Raw genomic sequence first — 24360 nt, 5'->3', positions numbered from 1 at the left:
AAATGAAAGTTACATATTGCAATTACAGGAGGCCATTAGAAATTAACTTTCTGGTTCTTGTATGTAAATATAGAAAGGTAACATACACTTCCATAGTTATGATTTTAATTTTTATTGTATTGTTAAGTTTAAAACTGAAATCATATCTAATAACTTATAATGTGGGTGAAGATAGTTATCAAAGGTACCAGGATTATAGTTGGTACACCAGACACGCGTTTCGTCTACATAAGACTCATCAGTGACGCTCATATCAAAATATTTATAAAGCCAATCAAGTACAAAGTTGAAGAGCATTGAGGATCCAAAATCCCCAAAAGTTGGGCCAAGTACGGCAAATATGCCAGGAATAAGAAAATCCTTAGTTTTTCGAAAAATTTAAAGTTTTGTAAACAGGAAATTTATAAAAATGACCACATTATTGATATTCATGTCAAACAGATCAAGGAAGACAGTGTTTCAGCAATTAAACAAGTGCCAACAAATTTCCTAGATAACGAATCACAAGAAGATTGAAATATGAATATGAAGTTAAACATTAGGCTAGAAAAAAGTTTTGCAGAAGAAAGTGGCTATGCATTATAGACATAATCAATAGATGAAATTGGTGTTCAGAGTTTAATTTGCAAGGTTCACAGCATTTGGACCCTTATGTAACTCATTCTGTAGAGATGCTGATAAAATTGTTGTCATGTTAATCTTTAAAAATAGTTTTAGTAAAATGTTATCACATTTACAGTTCATATTTATAAAACGAAATTTTCAGAACATATCAGATACCAAAAAAACATTGTGTTCAGTCAAAAAAAAATGTTTTTTTAGTTTTACCAAAAGAAACTTGATTAATTATGCACATTGATTCATCAAGTGTTATTTTAGATATAAGCTGTAATTGTCTGTATTAAGTTTTGTTTGGAACACATGAAGGACTCTGGTCAGGTGTACAATCATAAGCAGCACCTTTCTTTTTTCTACAAAAAAATATATCAATGAAAAACTGAATATGTTAAACAAAGTAGTATTTTGTTATAAAGTAATGTAGAAGTTTTTCAACCATTATTTGTTTTTTTATGTATTGACCTTTTGTATTATGTGACTTCCCTTGGTGGGATTGCTACCTTTAGGTAGGTTGTTTGCATAATTGAATAATGATACTGATTATTAGACCTAATTTATAGCTCCTTACCCTTAAAATCTTTCTCATATCTCATAGTTTATGAATGGTGTTTAAGGTTATCTAACATAGATTCCGAGTTGTGGGGTTTTAACATTAAACTAGAGGCTCCAATGAGCCAGTGTCACTCACCTGATTTTTTTATTTACAATTGATGCATGAAGTAATGCAACTGTTACACCTTTGCTTTAGTTTTAGAGATAAGTAACATACTGCATTTTCACCCCAAGTTTGATTTAAGCCATGTCTGCCATGTTGGTTGGCTGGCAGAGTCATCGGACACACTTTTTTAAACTAGAGACCCTAACGCTGATTGTTATCAAGTTTGGGTGAATTCGTATCATTTGTTTCAAGAGAAGTCTTTTGGTAAGAGATTACAAAAATTTACCAAAAATATTGAATATGACTTTAAAGGGCAATAACTCCTTATGGGGTCAATTGACCAGTTTGGTCATGTTTACTTATTTGTAGATCTTATTTTCTAAACATTATTGCTGTTTACAGTTCAGCTCTATCTATAATAATAATTAAGATCATAACCAAAAAATTCGAAATTTCCTCAAAATTACGAATTCAGGGGCAGCAACTCAACAATGGCCCGTCTGAGTCGTCTGTAAATTTTACCCTTTCTCAGATTTGCACTAATGCTTTGGATTCAGAGATATAAGCTAAAACCTACATTTTATCCCTGTATTCTGTTTTTAGCATGGCGGCTATCATTGTTGGTTGGTCGGTTCATCGGACACATTAATTAAACTAGATACCCCAAAGATGATTTTTGCCAAGTTTGGTTAAATTTGGTCAAGTAGTTTCAGAGGAGAAACTTTTGTAAACGTTAACGGACGACAACGACGACGGACGCCAAGTGATGAGAAAAGCTCACTTGGCTCTGTGGGTTAGGTGAGATAAAAAGGGGGGATTTTCTAGTTTTCTGATTATTTCTCAAAAATGCTTTCAGCAGTTATCATGAAACTTTATTGAATTGATCATATCTATTGAAGTAAGCTCCCTTCCGATTTTCATAAATTTCTGATATGAAGTTGAGAAGTCATTGAACTTTATTGTTTGAAAATTGGACGGGCGTAGCATGCGCTTATGGCGCAGCTATTTGTTATTTGTGTTCTAAGGAAAGTCGGTTTGTCTATCTGAATTTATGAATTAGAAATGACATCGACAGAACTTGCCAATTTTGATAATTTAACAACAATGGACAAACCAGTTGTTTAGGATATCCATATTGACGTTTAATATTACCTGAATTTCAATCTTATTTTAGCAACAACTAATGCTAATATGAAGATGGACGCCACTACTCCGAGTCCAACTCCTATTGCCACCAGGTGTTTACTTTCATCCCTTTTGACCTTTGACTTTGAGCCACAGAGGTTGTTAATCAAATCAACGCACTTCCCCTTTACAATGCAAATGTTATTCTAAAAAGAAATAAGTCTGTTCAAATAATACCGCTGAGAAAAAAACTGCAACTTACATTTTCTTTCAATTTAAAAGTACATAATTGTATTTTTTTTTAACAAACAAAAATAATTGGTTATGTCCATCCTCAGAAATTATCTGTAATTTATTTGTCGTTTAATAAATAAAAAAAAAACATTAACATTTTTACAGCTCTCAAAAGTATCAAACATTTTTTGGAACAGATTATCCACACTTTAGGGTTGGTTTTTTTACACAATCTTGCATTGTAACCTTTTTGTGTTCCCTTTTTCATACTGTGATATTAAGACAAGTGATTAACCCTTCATCTACATGGGGATAATGATGATTCGAAAATAAGACAAGAACTGTTTTAAGATCTTTAAACAGTTGGTTTTTTTCACTAACAAGAAACAAATTTGGTTGAACACCTTTTTTATCAATCTGAAACCCTTTTATTAAAGATTTCAATGGTATTCAAATTATATTATTAAGTTTTTTCAATCTTTCCTTCCACATGAAAGTTTTTGATCGTTTGAAACCGAGCCGAAAGATACAAAAAGGACACTCAAACGCGTTAGTCGAAAATAAACTACAACGCAATGGCCAAAAAAAGACAAACAACAGTTTACAGCATAAAAAACTAAATATTAAGCAATAAAAAAAACACAAAAAAACTGTGCGTGATAGCAATTTCTCCTAAAGACTTAGTTATATAAAGATGTACAATTATAGACGTTGGTAAGTGGCAGTACGATAGAGATTTAGTCGTGTCTGCTTTACCATTCTTGCCAGTGCTCAATGGGGTAGATTTGTTGACATGTATTTTTACAGATGACGTCAGTGATAGGACGTCATCTTTATAGCGTATCAATACGTAAAAACTTAATGTTAGTTTCTTTCCATTTTTTGCTTTGTTCTTCTTTAGAAATTTGTGTATGTGCCTTGAAAAAGTTCACATATGGTGGTGTCAGTAATTGTCAGTAATTGTACTGATTATTCCTACACATAACGTAACTAGACAACAAAAAAATAAGAAAAACCTTTTGAGTACAGCTAAAATTTCCATTAACAAGTACACAATCTGTGCATGACGAATCGTAAATGACAACTGGGACTTTGTTGCTGAACAGATTTCCGTTGGTTGTGATCGAGACAAGAAACGATGCCGGTTGTGTCATTGAAATGGCACGTCGTCGCCTGTTTGTTCTACGTGGAAGTTGGCAACGTACTTCTCCAAAAGAAACCAATTCTGCTTCTGTTAAATAGTGTTTTCTTGTATTATCGTTGGTTTCGTTAGTAATCTGGAATGTTTACATATACGTATCAACAAGTATAACAATATATTTTGATGAACAACACCGCTTATATTTTACTACCATTTTGTACCAAGACCCTTTTGCCATTGAGCTAACTGCAAGAAAAAACCAAGTTCTCAACAAAAAAAGGGAAAGAAATGAAGGGGTTAACCAGTTTTCTTAATTGAAATAAGATGTTGACTCAGCTAAATTTAATATATTAAATTTGGAAGGTTCTTCCTGCCAACTGCAGATTTGCACATGTATGTTAAAATCGATGAAAATGTCAGTACCAAATATTTTACAATCTTCTGTTACCGTATTGATTTTACTTAAAATAACTGAATGAAACATTTATTGTATTTTTTTTCAAATATTGTCGAAGTTGCAACTTTCATTTGGTATCATTATTTTAAGATCAAAATGTAGATTTAAAATCCTGGCAATAGTATTGCTCATGAGAGGATGCTATCTTAAAAGAATTACAGATCAGCTGCAACTGAAGTTACCAAGCAGAAGAAATGAACATATCAATACAAATGAAAAAAGACGACGTTGAATAATCAATGCTCTCCGATGTTAAAAAGTTGCACTATTTTCCGTAGTATTATTCTTCTTGATTAACACCAGGTCATTAATTCTTGCTAAAATTGCAATTATAAACATAAAAATCATGTTGTAATACCAAGACTACCAAACGGGCACTCAAACTCATAAAATGAAGGAGGACTAACAAACCATGGCAACAATAACAACACACAAATATCTTTTACAATCCGTAACCGAATATAGGGTAGAAGTACGATACGTTTGTCATGTAGAATTGTTAATAAAACTATGCTCATAAAACAACCAGAACATTTTGAAAAGACAAATTGCGTTTGAGATATAAGATTCTGTAAATGTTCGGTATCTCGTAATCGGTTAACGGAGGAGGTCTGAAAAGACCGATTTGTTAACCATGAAATTGCAAAAAGTAGTTTACTCACTCAAGCCTTTCAAACTTATGCCTATTGTTAGTAAATAAAATGGATAATACTATATATCTGGACACATCAGTTCAGAAAGGTCACTCAAAATGCATCTTCATAACATAAACAAATCGTTGAATACATATTCGAAATTATTGGCTATTTTACACATAGTTTTAATGTAAGTTAAATTTTAGAAAGGTTTGCCTACAAATATATTGTATGCTCATTAACAACTCTATGACGTACAAACGGTATCAAACTATCTTTTTGGGTAAACCATTGTTAATTATATTAATTGTTACACGTTAGAAAATTAAATGAGGCAATTTCAAAGTTTTGAGGTATGTACCAAACTGCAAGATGGTTAAAAAATGCCAGACACATTCATACATAAACTCATGTATGTTTTAAGCACTTTGTAGATGTAATATATTAGATAAAAAAAATGTGATTTGTTTTCGAATTGAAAAGGACAAAAAGAGACGTTACCATGCCTTCTTTTTTGGAACATGAACAGTTTGGATCGGTAAAAACTTGATTGATTAATTAGGAGGTAAATTACTTTTTGCTCCTCAAGACGACATTTAAAATGTGATCCCGTATTAAAGAAATTGTCACCATAAACATTCAAATATGAACAGCCGCTGATAGCTGTATCGCACACACTATCATCGTCGCTTGCTTCAAGCACTGGTGCCTTTTGAGTATCAACTGAACAGTCCTCGCTGGTATAATGTTGGAAGCACGAACATTGTCCTGCAATGAATGTGTTGTTCTTTGTTAAATGGGATATCAAATACTTTTAAACATAAAATGCAGACAGCAGTGACTAAACTATGTGTGTCAATACATGACATGTGTCTTTGTCTTACATGTTGCAAACTCATGTTTAACGAGGTCTGTAGCTGGCATGTCAGTAACTGCTAGTAGCCCTTTGTTAATTTTATGAATCATTGTCATTTCTAACGGTTTTGTATTCTGACCTCGGACTCGGTTTTCTTTTTAATCTCATATTTAGAAAGCATCTGACAACAGGATGACGAAAACGATGAAAAGACTCCCAAAAATCTAGCATTTTAAACAAAACATAGAAAAGTTAAATCAAGACTTAACACGAAATCCATCAAAAACCAGAGTTGATATCTGGTGTTTCGAAAGTTTGATAGGGTCCACATGTGGCACAGGTTATATTTCAAATGTATGTACAAATTTGATAAGTCTCATTCAGTAAGTCAAATTTGAGTTAAAGATATCAGGACTATGGTTACGACTTTAGTAATATATCCATTGTAATTATAGACACAGATAATTCAAAACTCATAAAAGCGTCCGTCAAACTTTCGGCAGGGGTTATTTCAGTTTTAATACCTCTTGGAATCTTTAGTTTCAAAGCCCTTGTAAGCAGCAACCTTCATCAAGGAAATATCGATCAATTGGGATATATAAACTCCATAAACATGTTCTGCTGTTGATAAATAGAACTAGAGGCTCGAAAGAGCATGTGTCACTCGCCTTGGTCTATGTGCACATACATATGGGCCAGGTAAGCTTAAAAGGAGAGTTTACAATATAACAACTGAACTCCTACGTTTGTCATTAAGTTTTGTTTTCAAACGATCCTTAATGTAAATTTTTATACGAAAGTCAAGAAATGATACACACTCAAATTTGTCTTTAGTATCATCACACATTTTAATGAGAACTATTTACCATTTTCGCAGGCCCCTCTTATTTCTCCTCCTACTGAACAATCGTTAAGGCAGTTCTTCTCTATGATTGAAGAAGTATAAGAAGTCGTTGGTATACCAGAGGAAGATTTGGAATGATCGTCGGACCATAATGTTGAATTTAAGCGTACAATGTTTTTACAAGCTTCTGTCAAAGGTTTGTCTACTTGATGAGACAATTCTGATGTTCCTAAAAACTGAACATGTGAAAAAGATGATATAATCAGAATTTGTTTGGTACCTATCAATATTTCATATTTCATCGTGTATGTAAGCACTTGTTAGTAAGGAATATGCATAAAGGAATTTTGCGCAGTTACTAAATATAAAGATATGTACATACGTTGAGCATGTCTCATGTTCCATGAAGAAAGAAGAGGCAAAAAATGAAGATCATTTAGTTTATTTGCACTCAAATTGTAAAAATTTCCATCAACGTTTGAATGACATACCACTGTTTTGTTCTGCATACTCATTATGTTTGCTGATTTGTTTTTAGATTTATCTGTATTAGATAAAGCGTTACGAAAATGACAAGGAGGACTTGCCAATAACTTTTTTCAGATATTCAGAATCCTCTGGTTTAATCTAATAAATGCTATTAAAATATTTGCTCACTTACCTCTATTTTTTTTTAATTTGATTGCATATATTTTTGAACATCTCATAAAATCCTTGTTTAATTTTTATTGGTTTGGAAAAAAATGCCAATTTTAAAGGTATGAAAAGTCATTTCCCGCCAAATGTTCGTCTTATGTCTATAAAACAAGGACATATACCTATAATTGTTTTCTGCTTTTTAAGTTCCGTTATGTATCTACTAAATCTATTGCAGTCTTTTTAAAAACCCTAGTTATTTACAAAGATACATTCAATTTCATGAGTTGAACACAAACTTGCAACTCCATGTCTAAAAACGAAAAAAGACAAAAAGACAAACAACAGACTACAAAGTTCAATAGAGAAAAGATGAACAACACAAACCTTTCAAAATGTCGGGCGTGATCTAAGATGTTGAATTTCTTGGAGATTATATAATTATAAAATCCCAAATTTCGCTAATGTTTAACAGTGCAAATTATTCATTAGTATCTAAAAATGTATATGATATATATTTTACTTCTTTTTTACAAACGTTACATTTTTGAGAATGTATTTGTAAGTTTCATAAAAATGTTCTCTAACCTTTATGTCTTCCATACACATTTGGATTGATTGGCTGTCTTTAAAATGTACTATTTCTTTACATTTTGTGTACATTCGGGAATGATGTAACACACTATTGCAATGGTCTCTAGCTTTTGCTTCATTCCATCCGTTCAGCCACGTCTTGCGCTTTAACAAACAAAATTTGTATAATTTCAATGGAAAAATAGCTTTTCCATGTGTTTCATATATAAGTGACAGAAACAAGCAAATGAAATTAACTCTTTTATGATTTTATGCGTCCAGTGCGTTATTTGTCAATTAACATTCACCAGGAACGAGCAGAAACACTCGTGAAAACCAAAAATGTATCATTTTAGAATAGTTAAAAACAGACTCTGTTGTTATAGATGGATTGTCAATTTAAGCATGTACCTTAAGTGAGAAATGTATTTAGAAACAATAGTTCTATTGCTGATTGTTTTCGTTAAGTGTAGTGTCATATATTCGATACATAGATTAAGCAAACCCGGTTAAAGATGCGTTTAATCATTATCTCTCAGTGCAAACATAGAGGTTGTTGTTTGTGTTGTCAAGTTTTGTCTTATATAATCTCATGAATAACTGTAATTTAAATGCATACTTGTGGGGGGGGCTGGTTTAAAAATTACATAATCTAAAGGTGCGTCTATTTCATCATCATCCCTTGTCTCTCGTTTATGCTTATACTGACATTGTTGTTCCGAATATGTAGGTGTGGTACAAACGGGTGTACTTTCATCACAATCACAATATGCTTTAGTATACAGATCACCGTTTATAATCGGCGTCTTGTTGCAAGAACAGCCGTACTGTGATCTCTCCAGAACTTCTTTCCTAGCTTTCGCAATGAATAAACTATTCACTGGATTAACACTGAAAAATTACAGCACTTTAAATTTTTATCTGTTATAAATAAAAGTGTTGAACATCAATACACTGAAACGTATTAAAGTTTGCAATAATAATTTTGATATTTAGCGTTTATCCTAATTTACAATATTGAGGGTGTTCATTGAAAACAGTTTTAATTGTTTTGATAATCAGTATGTAATAGATTGAACGATTCGCCAATGACGTTTGATAGCATAGCTGGTATGATGATAAGTATGAGTTCCTTCTTTGTTTATATTCGTCGATGCATGGAGTTAGATATGTGTCTGTGGATCTATACTTATTTTTTCATGTTTAACGTTTGAATATTTTGTTTTGGAAACAATTATTACAATTTGCCTCAAATATGCAAATATCGGCATTATATTTGTCTAGTAAAATGACTTTCTACTGTTAAACTCACTGCCAGGAAGTTTTAAACGGGATTTCTTCTGAAATTTGTCCTCTTGGATCTGTAAAATCATCGTTACTATTTCTATTAAATTTTCCACACAAACCACCGGTTAAGTTCACATCTGATGTTGCGGCATATACTTGAATATTTAAAAAGCGATAGTTGGAGGTACCCTGCACTTGTATTGATACTCTTGCACCTGTTGGCAAATGGACCTGTCAGATATTATATATATTTATTGAAATGAATTTATAGTGATATTCTGTTCTTTTCGTATTTTTCAAGTTAGAAAAAGTTAAGCGCCGTACACATGTATCTTTACTATGAATATCATTATTCTAGCATGATGATTATCAGCAATTTAATTTTGAATTTACTACTCTTATCATGAAAAGTCTGTTCGTCACCTTTAAGAAAAATATTAAGATGATTCAATATTAAAACGGCAATGGCCGTAGGAGATTGTGATTGTTGTGAAGATCTTGCTCGTCATGTTATTTGTTTAAACGCGTTCGTTGTTCTCTACAGTAATTAAGGTAAACGTCACATTAGTTTTTAAAATGTATGGCCAGTACACACTCTCATCAAATAAGTTAAAATGCTTTTGACCTACTTTTGGATATTGCAAGTAACTGAATTTTTATTGATTGCTAATCTTTATTAGTAGAGTGGCGAAAGATACTAGATGTACTTTCAAACGCATAAGTCGAAAATTAACTGGAAACGCCATGGTTTTCAGTTAATTTTCAGTAAAAAACGCCATAAACGCAAAAAAAAAAACAAAAAAAGAAAATCAATAGACCAAAATACAAACAACCTTATACAAACACAACATATAAAACTAAAAACTGAGCAACACGAAGCAAACCAAAAGCTTCCACAAAAAGGAAATGTCATTAAAACATGTTCTTATTATATTTGATTATCATTCATTTTTGATAAATAAAAAAATATAAAAAAATAATTATTAGATAATTTAATTATAGTTTATACTATATAATATGACACACATAAAAGTGATCACGACACAAACAATAGTAATAGTTTTTGGTGAAATAGAAATATTAGTTCTTTAATTTATAGAAAATTATGGACAAGTTGAAATTCTTTATTTGTAGGCTGATTTGAGAGTAATACCATCATTATTTCCCCAATTACTAGTCTTTGTTAATTTCGATTTTGTTTTAGTTTTAAATAAAGAAATACTTGGCATGAGTATTGTTTTAACTTGTCCAGTACCACAGTGAACATTTAACATAATAATGTTTTCCCCTAGGCTACTAAATTGGAATAATCAAAAAAATGTGCAGAATTTATATTTAAAAACAAAAGAAATACTTGGCATGAGTAAATTTATCCTGTCAAGTACTACAGTGAAAATAAACAAAGCATTCCATTGCACTTAAGCAGGCATTGGGTAATGCAAATTTGTAATTGTAATACATGGTAATGTAACTTACATTAATAATGGTAATGCATTACATTCTTTTAACCAATTGCATGTTATGTGTAATGCAGCATTTTTTGGCATAACATGTAATTGTAATTTAATGATTAACTTGAGAATTTAAGATTTATGGATTGAGTAAGAACATAATTTTTTTAATATTGTTTTTTTTTTTTATTTGAAAAGCATTATTAGAGTGTTTTATTGTTGTCAAAAGATAAATAAATACCTTGTCATGATTACATAACAGAAAATTGACTATTGTTAACCATGTTATAAAAAAAGTAAAATCTCTTTTCACCATCTTGACACTTGGTTTGAAATTAAACTCTTTGTTTATTATTTAATTAGGACAGAAATTCTCAGTAAATATTTTTGATTAAAATTTAAAAAGCAAAAGTATATAAATAACTAGAGACTCTAAAGAGCCTGTGTCGCTCACCTTGGTCTATGGCATTTTAAACAAAGGACACAGATGGATTCATGACAAACTTGTTATACATGTTATAAAAAAAAGTAAAATCACTTTTCACCATTTTGACACTTGGGTTGAAATTAAGCTCTTTGTTTATTATTTAATTAGGACAGAAATTCTCAGTAAATATTTTTGATTAAAATTAAAAAAGCAAAAGTATATAAATAACTAGAGGCTCTAAAGAGCCTGTGTCGCTCACCTTGACATATTAAACAAAGGACACAGATGGATTCATGACAAACTTGTGTTTTGGTGATGGTGATGTGTTTGTAGATATTACTTTACTAAACGCTCTTGCTATTAACAATATTTCTATCTATAATGCACTTTACCCAGTAGTTAGAGAGAAAAACATTTTGTAAAAATTTACCAAAATTTACCAAATTTATGAAAATTGTTTGAATTGACTATAAAGGTCAATAACTCCTTAAGGGGTCAATTGACCATTTTGCTCATGTTTGACCTATTTATAGATCTTACTTTGCTGAACAGTATTGCTGTTTTAAGTTTATCTCTATCTTTTTTTTTTAATTTTTATTATTTATAACTTCCAATTTACAACATAATATACACAAATATAATAGCAATATATAATATATAAATCTATAGATATTATCTAATCAATACATCTTTCTATTAGGAAGCATTTTTTTTAAATATACAAATATAAGATAAAGAGTAAAGCAGTTTGAACAAGAGAGTGAGAGAGAATAGTGTGGTGAGTTTTCAATATAATTCATCTAGAAATTGAATTCTATATTAGTATAATAAATACAGCATCTTCATTTATTACATGCATAATATTAAATGCAAAGTTTAAACATTTTTGTACTAAACTAATTAATATATCAAAAACATTCCATTCTCTAAGAAACTGATATTCACATTTGTTTTTCATAGCAATATTTTTGTCCATTGCATACACATATTTCATCTTTTCTTTTACTGAGTTTATTGTCAGTTTTTTTTATTTTTAAACATCTGGAATTATAAATATTATATTGATTTATGGTAAGAAAAAGAGTATTTTCTGCATTGCCTTTTGATATTTTTGCAGTGCTACCAAACAAAAAAACTTCTGTTGTAAACAGTACACTAATTCCATTGGTCAGAAACCAATTTTCAATCTGTTCTTATAATAATTGTGTATGTTCACATTCTCAAAATAAATGTTCTAATGTTTCAATTTACAAAATGTACAATTTGGATTATCATGAATCTTAATTTTATGAAGAAATTTGTTTGTAGCTAAGATTCGATGATTGAATCTATACTGTATCCACTGTAACTTAGTATTATTTGTGACAACAAATGGCAGTTTATAAAAAAAAATCCAATGATTTTGATCAAAGCCAAAAATTTCAGTCCATCTTAACTGACTAGTGGGAACACTTCCATTTTTTATTTAAAACAATATACATATCTTTAGATCCTTTTGAACCTTTAACAAGTCTTTTAATAGCAGATGGAATTAAAGGTAGTTCTAATTTGTGACTTTTTCCCACAAATGGTTTTGATGCTTGGTGTATAGCAGATATAATACTATTATATCTCATGAAATTCACATTCATCTGATACATTTCTTCCATCTTTTGATTAAAGAAAAAGGTCCCATCTTCATTTACAATATCATTTATAAATCTTATACCATTTTCAAACCAATCTTTATAAAAAAAAATAGGTTTATTTGCTACCTTTATATTATTGTTAAGCCAGATTGGACTAGCAAGAAAGCATTCCCAACTGTCATATTCATCTTTTTCTCTAAGAAGTTGCCATATTTTCAGAACATCTTGCCAAAATCTATTTTTGATATGTTGTTGTAATTTTTGGATATAAACACTTCCATAACCATAAAATTTTTCAAGTTCTACATGAACATTTGACAAAAACCCATTCTGCCATTTGTTGTCTGTTTTAAATAATCTCCTTATCCATGTACACTTCAGTACTGAAATAGTTTATCTCTATCTATTATAATATACAAGATAATAACCAAAAACGGCAAAATTTCCTAAAAATTACCAATTCAGGGGTGACAACCCAACAACAGGTTGTCCTGTTCATCTGAAAATTTCAGGGCAGATAGGTCTTGCCTTGATAAACAATTATTCTCATGTCATATTTGCTCTAAAGGCTTTGGTTTCAGAGTTATACGCAAAAATCTACATTTTACCCCTGTATTCTATTTTTAGCCGTGGCAGCCATCTTTGTTTGCTGGCCGGGTCATCGAACACATTTTTTGAACTAGATACCCAATGATGATTGTGGCCAAGTTTGATTAAATTTGGCCTAGTAGTTTCAGAGGAGAAGATTTTTGTAAAAGAACAAAAATTTAAGAAAAAATGGTAAAATTGACTATTAAGGGCAATAACACCTTAAGGGGTCAACTGAACATTTTGGTCATGTTGAATTATTTCAGGATCTTACTTTGCTGAATATTATTGCTGCTCACAGTTTATCTCTATCTATAATAATATTCAAGATAATATCCAAAAACGGAAAAAAAATGTTTAAAATTACGGACGCCAAGTGATGAGAAAAGCTCACTTGGCCCCGTGGGCCAGGTGAGCTAATAAAAGTGAAGTTTACATTTGTTAAAATAAATATTAAACTTTATTGCTTTAATTTCAATTAAGAGAAAACACAGATGTATACATTAAAACCCTTACGATGTTTAAACGTAATAGTTGTATTGAAGATACTTTTAACTTGATTGTTAAATTCTATATTTATACGGAACAGTTATTGCATATGCTAGAATCTTTTGGGACTTCATTTTTTTTCAAAATGATTGATTTTGTTTCACTTTAAGATAACATTTACTGATGTTTTTGTGTAATTCAATGCATTACTTTGCAAAAGTAATAGTAATTCAATGCATTACTTTGAAAAATGCATCTAATTTGAATTAAAATTGAATGCATGGTTTTGTCAAGGTAATTGTAATATAATTGATTACATTGCAATGTAATTCGTCCCATGCCTGCATTTAATATGGTAAACATCACAAAACGTTAAGCAAACAAATTCCCCTCCCCTTATTTCCTGTTTAATTATTTTTAACCATATCACCTCAAGTTTCGTAAATATTTAAATGCAACACCAAATAAAAAAAATATTTTGCTGTGAAAAAAAATCAAGATGCATGTTTAAGACTAAGAATATTTTTTCTGCAATGAATAGCAGTGTTAATTTATCACAACTGTCAAATTCAAATCTTGTTTGCCCCTTTTTCGCATGTAACTGGATTTGATATACTATGTTTTGGGGGTATTATACCTTGAAAGAACTAAGACAATATGGTAGAGTATTATTTATGGATTTTAATTCAGTGATATTCTACATCTCTTTGTAATAATTTGAATAATTGTTCGATATATCTAAACAACTTCAAAAGGGAAGTAAAGCAATGAAGAGGAAGCTCAGCGCCTTTGTAAAAAGTCTTTTTGTTTAGGCCTTTACAAAAAATACTATCAATAAAACAGATCCCAAATATATAAATATATATAAACTGATTTTTTTTCTAAACGATTAATTTTTTGTTTTTAATTTTATGAGTATAATTATAAAAACCAACATCAAACAAAATTAATTTTAGGCATAATTATGTTCCTTAGTTTAGGATATTGTGGCAGTTGTTTGGAGTTAAACCAAATATTGGTGCTTGTTTTATGTGGTTTAATATACACATATAGAAATATGATTACACTATTTTAAAAGTAAAAAATACTGATAAAAATATGTCTGCAGCTATTCAAAAATACTGAACATAATCTTTGTGGAGACAAAACATTATTATCAAAGGTTTATATAACAGCATGATACATTTATATAAACATTATAGTAAGGGGAATACAAATTTTATAGTTTCAGCAGGGATAAATATATTCGAGCATCCTCTTTTATGTTCCATATGAAATATTTTTTAATACTAAAATGCTGTTTGCTGTTTGAATAAAAACAATCTTCAACAAAAATAAATGATTTCAATTTTGAAAGAGGTAAACAGTAATATAAAAACATTTATCAACAGAAACGGAGGATTACGAAAAATAGACATCTTGCAATTGGCATTCAGGGTATCAAATGAAATTATGACTTTCTGCATTTTGATTATGCTAAAAATAGATAGTTTAAATAATAGGTTGATTGTTTTACACAAATCAATATGTATTGAAGAAAAAGAATCTGAGATAAAATAAGAAGCTGAGAGCTTTAAGATTAGAAAAAGATGCTCCAATACTTTTCTATATTTAATAGTACGGTACAAATCATAGCAATGGTATTGGTCTGGCCAGATAAATTATTTTATTGCACTTTCTTTTAAGATATGAGAAAAGAAAAGTCCATAGAAAAGTTTAAAATTGTAGCATTAAATTGAAACCTCATAATTTATCATTTATCAAATTTTATCTTTATTCAGGAAACATAATCAATATTAATAAAACATCTTATCAAAACTTTTCTGTAAACATTTTGAGAAAGGAAGTTGTCTTGCACGAACAAAAGGGATTACAATACAAAGTATAAATTTTTGTTCTAAAGTTTTTTTTCCTAGAGTCCCTTTACTTTTTATAAAAACAATATAAATAAAGTTATCCAAAAAAAAGATATACAGGATTGATGAACTTAAATCCATTTATTATTACTATTATATTGTGAAAAGTTTTTCAACCATGCCTTCTTAATAATGAATTTAAAATTTTTCCTAAAGTAGCCATCTTTTTTATTAAAGAACTAAGTTTGCTATGTCATATAAAGTTTAACAAATTAGTAGAAGTAAATTACCATAATTTGTGTCTTTGGTTTCTTTTATGTAACTAATAATATAGTAAAAGAAACTATATTATATTATCTAAAATTTCTTTTCTACCATTAACAGTACTTATTTAAAACGCTTCCTCGAAAGAATAAATCTATATTCACTTAATTTTCGAGTAACACGACTTAGAGCGTTAGAAACTGTAAACATGGATTATTAAATGTTTATCGATATCAGATGAATATGCTGAATATGTATGTTTAAATTCAGTTTGTAAAAGAACTATAGATTTACCTCAAAATTCTTTCCCTGATTTCTTTCATAAACATCAAGATATGAGCCGTGTTCTTTGTCACAGAAAGCCCTTCTGTGGCGCCAACGTCTGTCACATCCATAAACAATAAATGTGTCAGCTCCAGCTTGCACTGCAACTGCGCAATTCCAACGTGGGTATGACCCAAGGCTTTTATGAATAACATGCACCTTTAAGAATTTTTTAAGGTTTTCTAGTAGGGATTATAAATATATTATATTTTTCACATGTCGACAAGTAATTCTTTCATAATTACCGTAAAGTGCTGTTTATTTCAATTTATTTGCATACATGACTATTTTTGTTGGGTGGGGGTGGGAAGGGCTGGCAAATAAAAAAAATGAATGTTCTGGTCCATTAAATCTTTCAAATATTATTTTGCATTCTTAAACATTAAACTATATATGCTAGCCCCATAATACTAAAGAATGTATATCTGGACCTTTTCACTCCCCAAATTTATAAAGAAATACAATTGTGACAGAGTATTGACAGTGACAGATTAATGGTGCTACTATATTTGTTTTGCTTTAAATCGTCAAAGGAAATTGCACCAAAATATGTTCTTCGGACTTTTTGTCAAGGTGAAAGGCAAATATGCCCGAATCATCAACCCATGATTGTCATGCTCTTATATTTTCATATTTAAATATAAAAAAAAATCTAGTCTATTTTGACTGAACATAAAGTTTTTGTTTGAAGTTGTATGTGCAGCAGACCGAAATCTTTATGGTTTATTATTTTAAGGACGACCATTTAATTTTGAGGGTGTAGTTTGGTTTTTTTTTTGTCGCTCATTGGACGTACGGACAATACATATTCTGTATCTGGTCTGAATGGGGAAAATATGGTCACCTTTAAGTCAGGAATAAATATCCTGACCTCAGCAGATTTGCTAGAACACCCATTTCCTCATTAAAACTGTCGCTCCTTAACCAATATTATCATTAATATAGAAATAGAAGTGGTTAAATATTTCGTAATAATTCTTATATGATTTGCAAATCAGGGAATACGTTGATATGATTGGTTGTGTGGACTTCCGGTTGTTGTTCTTGGCGTCGTTTATTTTTCGATAGACGACGTTGACCGAACTTCTTTTCGTAACCAATGTAAACAAGATGGCGGCGTTAAAAACACAATTCTGATCGACGTAAACAAAATTTATTTTCACTTCGCGTTAAGCGTAAAATTAAATAGTAAACACAAACATTCGTTTGAAAGAAAATAAAAGTTATTGTAGTTAATTTTTTATCAGATATAATATTTCATGGAGTACACATTTTTGCGTTACTTAACAAATATATAAATGCGCCAGTCCTATTCAATGAAACAAACATACATTTTACGTGTGGTAGAGTATCATAGTGGTTTCGAGTGTGAAAAAAATATATTCCAATTTTATAGCATTATAAGGATTTTATTGGTGTATAAACTATACCAAATCACTCACAAACCTATAAGACTTTTATTCGTTTAGGAGTGAATTGGTCGAGTTTATACACCAATTTAAAATTCTTTTATAAAGGCGTTTAATCCTATAATATTTTCTTTCAAAACACTATTATCGTCCCTTACTATGACCAAGGTGAATACAAATAAAATGATAAGTATCTATATAAAAGCATGCAAAACGATCTGGCAAATATGATTGATTCATTTATACTTACTGCAATTGGCTTTTGTAAATGTTTATACAGAACATATTCCCCGGTTTCAAATGTAGTGAAATACCTTAAAAAATGACAAAAGACATTTTATAAAGCCAAGTATATGTACAAATGAATAAATATTTTATTGGCACAAACTCATCAACAATAAATGTTTAAGGCTCATGGCATGTCAATTACATAATAGAGTTTGATAAGCGTTACGCAGGTTCAAACTGTCTGAAATAAAAGAGAAAGTCAATCTAAGGATTAATCCGAATTGTTATTAAGGTGTCAAACCACCAATTAAAAGTCCCTATCTGTTCAACCAAATTTTACAATTTTCACAGCTTTCTAAATATTTTACCTTTAGTTTAACTTCATAGAAACCAGGTATATCCTGAATCATACATGTATCAGCTTTCTACATGCCAATTTTCAACAAATGTTTAAAATCATATAAAAAACATTAGGTGTTCCGAATAGAGGTACCACTAAAAACAACCCCTGGTTTTCTGGAAATCTTAAATTAGTATACTATGGAGTGCATTAATCCTCAATTTTGAATGCAAACTCATAAACAAGTAAATTTTAGCTCAAAATTGTCTTAATATATTTCTCTGTCAACAAAAGTTTCATTTCTGCCAATTTGTTGGTTAGTTTAAGTAAACAATGACATCAAATGCACTATTTTTGTCCGAGTAGGCCTAATTTCACATACGTTCTTAATTTGAGGGAGTAATTGGTGGTGTGACACCTTAATAAAATGCTTGTATTATTTTCATTTTATTCAAATTTTGTAGAATCATCGATTGAATTTGAAACTTTTTGGTAAAATATAGGCTTTTTAGTTGAGTATTTTTCACAATGTAAACAAATATAATTTCATTTTCAATTGAACCAGTATCTCTCATTTCTGGTAATATTTAGATGCCTTTCTCTTTCAATCTTCAGTATATGGGCTCTTATACAGATCTTACATATTGTAGCTTTGTCACTGCTGTTTCTTAACATATCAACATTGGGTGGTCTTCCACCCATTATGAAGTGTGACGCTCTTGACCAAGAACGAACTAGACATAAAAGATACAACAGATACAGTTAAGTCAGTCTATTATCTTGACTTACATCTAGAAATTGACAATGAGGGTCGGTTGAAAACAAAACTTTACGACAAAAGAGATGATTTCAGCTTCCCAATTGTGAACATTCCATTCCTTAGTAGTAATATTCCAGCAGCGCCTGCATACAGAGAATATATCTCCCAATTGATACGATATTCCCGTGCTTGTATTTCCTATCACGATTTCCTTGATAGAGGGTTGCTGATCGCCATCACGATTTGGTTGAACGTTTTATGGTTTAAGAATAACCATTTCACAGATGATATCGAATATGTTCCTTACGTCGTAACTACATCCCCTTCCCTTTTCATTAATGTGGCCTACCGAATTAGACTTTTTACCGGGTTTGTAATATTATGTGCAACACGATTGGTGCCACATATGGAGCAGAACTTACCCTCCCGGAGCACCTGAGATCACCCCTAGGCTTTGGTGGGGTTCGTGTTGCTTTGACTTTAATTTTCTATGTTGTGTCAAGTGTACTATTATTTGTCTGTTTGTCTTTTTTTATTTATAGCCATGGCGACGTCGGTTTGTTTTCCTTCTATGAGTTTGACTGTCCCTCTGATATCTTTCACCCCTCTATCTTTAAATCAAGTATACTAGCATTTTTATCTTGCAAATATGTATCCGATACAAATTAAATAATTACAAATTTGAAAAGCATTCTAAAAGAGGGACGAAAGATACAAAGGGAAGTCAAGTTCGTAAATCGAAAATAAACTGACAACGCCATGGTTGAAAATGAAAAAAAACAAACAGACAAACAATAGTACACATGACACAACCTAGAAAACTAAAAAAATAAGCAACACAAACCCCACCAAAGCCTAGGGGTGATCTCATGTGCTCCGGAAGGGTAAGCAGATCCTGCTCCATATGTGGCACCCGTCGTGTTGCTTATGTGATAACAAATCCGGTAAATAGTCTAATTCGGTAGGTCACATTCATAAAAGGGAAGGAGATTGTAGTTACGACTGAAGGAACACATTCGATATCATTTGTGAAACGGTTATTCATAACATGTCGTATGTATGATAGGCTTTTTTCGCTTTGTAAACATCAGCTTGATAAATGTCTCAATACATCTGTATTTAGCGCAGACTCACAGACGTAGATAATTATGGCTGTGAAGAGTTATCCTTACACGTAAATCAATATATATCGTAACATATGTGCAAGAAATATGATGATTTCGCTGTGTTAAAATTCAAATTGAAAAAAATCCCTACAGAGCTGTAACTGCAGACCTATTCTTATCGAGAAACGAAATAACAAACTAGACCACGGGAACACATTCATTTCGGAATCCTTTTTTGTCAAATCCTTATCGTAACCATGGTAACGGACATTTTGGATATAATCTACCAAGATATAGCCACAGCTGTTATAGTGTTTGAAAGAGAAAAAAACATTTTACAATAGCATTGTTTATTATCAATGATATTTTTAATCATGCTTGGTCAATGGTTGTAAATACTATGAACGACTAATCCTTAATAACGTGGAGTACATGTTAGGAAATGTATTGATTGTGCACACTTTTATTTTCTTGAAACTAAGGATATGCACTCCGAAGTAACATACACAACTGTTTTCCAATGGTGGTAAACCTTTTCACACACATAGTTAGGAATCATTGCATGATTCATCCAACACGTTGCACATTTATTTGAAAAGTATGGTGTCGGTACGCATTAGAGCTCGTTATAGTGATGGTCTGCCTCAAATGTATGTGTTTCTAAATCTATTTCTTATTGAATGCTACATATAAGTTGGGAAAGATTTTACCTTTAGTTAGCAGTCAAAAAGTTTGTCGTTATCAAAATAGACATATTAGAAAGAATTCAAATACTAGCTGTTGTTATGACTCACATTTAGTGTGTTTCTTGGACGTTTGTGTGTTCGTTGGGCGTTTGTGTGTTTGTTCCCTATTTTTTTGTTATTTATCATTTTCTCAATGAAATAAATTTTCAGAAGCTATTCTTTGAATATAATAACGGTGTTGGCCATTGAACTTGCAAATACGATACTTTCCTCACATTTAGCAATACTAATTCTTTAATATGAAAATAAGAAGATTTGTATGATTGACAATCTGACACCTCTCCAACAGATACCAAATAAAATAGAAGTTTACATATGTAAGACACCGTACGGAACTCAACAATGAGCAACACTATATGTTCATAGCATTAATGCTTTTCTTTACACTATCTTTTTGAAATGATGTATCTTACTCAATAATCATGCCATTTTCGTCAAGCGCAGCTATGAAAACTTCAACTATCAAAGTAAACGATAAGATTTAATCCCAATTGATAAAGCGTCAATTATTGATTTAATCAACAACGAAAAAGTTCCATTAAATGACCATGAATGATAGGAGTGCAGGGACATTTAATTGAAAAAAGTCCCATAAAAATAAATAACGGCTGGTTATTTTAAACTTTAAATTACCACTTATTTACCTGCCGTCAAATGTAAATACATGAGGGTCGGATACTGATCTGCATGATGCTGGTATAAATGTTTTCCCTCTTATTCTGATCTTGAAAAGAAAAAGTACAAATGATATGCTTCTGAAACGAAGAAAAGAATATCAAATGTATAATAACACAAGAATGTGTCGAAAGTACACAGATGCCACACTCGCACTATCATTTTCAATGTTCAATGGACCGTTAAATTGCGTAAAAAACCTAATTTGGCATTAAAATTAGAAAGATTATACCATAGGGAACATGTGTACTAAGTTTCAAGTTGATTGGACTTCAACTTCATCAAAAACTACCTTGACTAAAAACTATAACCTGAAACTCCCACTTTTATTTTCTATGTTCAGTGGACCATGATATTGGGGTCAAAAGTCTTATTTGGCTTTTAAAGTAGAAAGGTCATATCATAAGCAACATGTGTACTAAGTTTCAAGTTGATTGGACTTCAGCTTCATCAAAATCGACCTTGATCAAAAACTTTAACCTGAAGCGGGACGAACGGACGAATGAACGCTAGGACGCACAAACGAACAGACGGACGGACGGACGGACGGACAGACAAGAAAACATAATGCCCCTCTACTATCGTAGGTGGGGCATAAAAATAAAATCACAAAAATACTGAATGCCGAGGAAAATTTAAAACGGAAAACCTATTCAAATGGCGAAATCAAAAGATAAAATACATCAAACAGTGGACAACAACTGTCATATTCCTGTTTTGGTACAGGCATGTTCTTATGTAGAAAATGGTGGATTGAACCGGGTTTTATAGCGTTAAACCTTTCACTTGTATGACAGTCGCATCAAATTCCATTACTGTAAATTGAGAAATTATTACCATGTTTTTTTATTATTGCAAAAAATGAGAAAGGATTAAAATCGCATTAATGTAAACTCGCAATTTGAAATTTGTTATATGAACTTAAAACGATTTTTTCAATATCGCAAAAATTTAGATCGTATTTAATCTAAATGGCAAATTCGCAATAATAAATGCACGCAGTAATATTAGAATTTACAGTATATTGACAACGATGCGTGAACAAAACAGACCTAATAGGTAAAATTTTCAAAATAGAGGTACAGCTTCAAGTTACTCTGAAAATGTTAAACTAAATTATCATATTTCCGACATATTTGATTTTGCTAACTTATACCAGAATTAAGCTTTTCTACTTTAGACAACATTTTGAGGACCCCTGACATGATCATGCACAGTTTATCAATATTTTAGAGTAAATAAATGCAGATTGTTTATATATACCAAACATAAGTTATATTTCAACATTTTGACCAAAGAAAATCAAATTTATGGAAGAACCTGGTAGGATAGAAATACCTTTTCACTATTGAATCATTACCAAAAAAAGGATGTTTTAGAAAGTTGCAATTGACTAAAATGGTAATCAATTTAAAACATGAAACCACCGGCCTAATTCATAACAAAAAGAACGACAGCCACTGAACCACAGGCTATGGATCTGGGACCATCAAGTTTGTATATCCAAAATGGGTATCAGATTTCAACAAACTAAGTTAACTACTTTTACATCTTATCTATACTTACTGCAATATCTGGAAGCAAATAATCGTTCCATAGATCATCGCTTCTTATTTTACCAGACTTAAGCTTGACTATTGCAGGGTACTCATTTATTATTCTTTGTTCTGATTTTGTAGGAATTGTTAACTTTTGAAAGGTATTCCATTTCCACGCATCAAAATAGACACTGCACAATGTTGGTGGTTCATTTGTCTTGCAGATTTGGCCATGTCCTGCCTTATACTCTAACATTTGAAATCGAATATGGCAATCGATTTTGATTCCATGATAGATCGAACATGTTATTGGAACAGTGGAACGAATTTGTACAACTGCAGTTTCACCAGCGTTCACTATTAACGTTGACGTATCTACCTATAGTAAAAATGAACTTTTCGTTTTAGCATCCCTAACAGTACTAGACACTGTAGACTGTTCTTTTAGTCCTTTTAGTTAAAAATTGAAGTTTTCAGAAATATTACTTCTATTATATTGTTATTCAGGCAATGAACATCTACAAATGTACAAAACAGTAATGCAATGAGTATTAAGGGCATTGCAAAATCCCTAACATTAAGGAAAGAAATCCAAATGTCATGTTTTTGCGTGTAGTTTTTTGTATCCTTACCTTAAAGGGATAATTCGCGATTTTTCACTTTTCATCTTATTATGTTCATAATACCATAAAAAACATATTCACCAAGTTTTATTTTGATATGAAATCTAATAAAGAAGAAAATTGGGAATTATTAATTTTATTTTTTGAAACTTCCTGACTTATGTGACGTAGTTTAAGTCTTTGATGCATGCCGGGAGTGAAAATATCTCATTTAAGTCTTGTTCGTTAACCATCTAATAACGCGATTTAAAGCGCATCGACGACTTTTGGTGTAGCTATTAACCAACGAAAAATAAGTGATAGCCATGCAACTTTTAAAATAAGATCGTGTGGATTTTTTAAAACGCATTTTAATATAAAAAGTAAATCATACAATAGAACATTTTTATGATTTTTTTTCTAAAAATACTTTAAACAAACATACGAAACTGACATGATCGATAGTGTATTAAAAATACATGTTTGTATTCTGACCTTTTTGCTTCATTCCAGCAATCATTTTCACTTGCTTGTACGGTGGAAACAATAAAATGTGTATTGTTTTGTGACACCTAAAGAATGTGGAATGCGTAGTTTAACTCAAGGTAATTAAAAGATTAGCATTATGTAATTCTAATCTTTTGATCCTCATTCAGTGAATTCTAGGCGTCACGGTTCACTGGCATTTCAGGTGTGAACAACATTTCGTATCAATTGTAAACGGGAGTCAGACAAAGTTTCAGACACATGAATGTAAAAAAAATTAATTAAAATTAATTAACGGGAATAATAAGATCGCCCAATAACTGGATAGCTGTATATTTTTATATTTTGCATAAGATCACTTTTAATGAATTATGACTTT

General features: G+C 30.9%; 2 protein-coding genes across 2 annotated transcripts; both read right to left on the bottom strand.

Annotated features, from left to right (window-relative positions):
• Positions 1-11: 11 nt before the first annotated feature.
• LOC143074796 (von Willebrand factor D and EGF domain-containing protein-like) lies at positions 12-7936 on the bottom strand. Its single transcript, XM_076250066.1, has 6 exons — positions 7793-7936; positions 6591-6804; positions 5443-5636; positions 3652-3912; positions 2429-2607; positions 12-971 (listed from the first exon to the last, which is right to left on the bottom strand). The coding sequence occupies exons 1-6, from the start codon at positions 7865-7867 to the stop codon at positions 902-904; spliced, it is 993 nt and encodes a 330-aa protein (XP_076106181.1). The 5' UTR covers positions 7868-7936; the 3' UTR covers positions 12-901.
• Positions 7937-8367: 431 nt separating this feature from the next.
• On the bottom strand, positions 8368-23265 carry LOC143074181 (von Willebrand factor D and EGF domain-containing protein-like). Its single transcript, XM_076249729.1, has 6 exons — positions 22922-23265; positions 21325-21404; positions 17751-17814; positions 16062-16250; positions 9090-9295; positions 8368-8668 (listed from the first exon to the last, which is right to left on the bottom strand). The coding sequence occupies exons 1-6, from the start codon at positions 23147-23149 to the stop codon at positions 8368-8370; spliced, it is 1068 nt and encodes a 355-aa protein (XP_076105844.1). The 5' UTR covers positions 23150-23265.
• Positions 23266-24360: the final 1095 nt, after the last annotated feature.

Source organism: Mytilus galloprovincialis, chromosome 5 (assembly GCF_965363235.1).
Source record: "Mytilus galloprovincialis chromosome 5, xbMytGall1.hap1.1, whole genome shotgun sequence".
NCBI lineage: Eukaryota > Metazoa > Mollusca > Bivalvia > Mytilida > Mytilidae > Mytilus > Mytilus galloprovincialis.
Note: the sequence above shows the minus strand (reverse complement) of the source record. Positions and strands in the feature narration are given on the sequence as shown.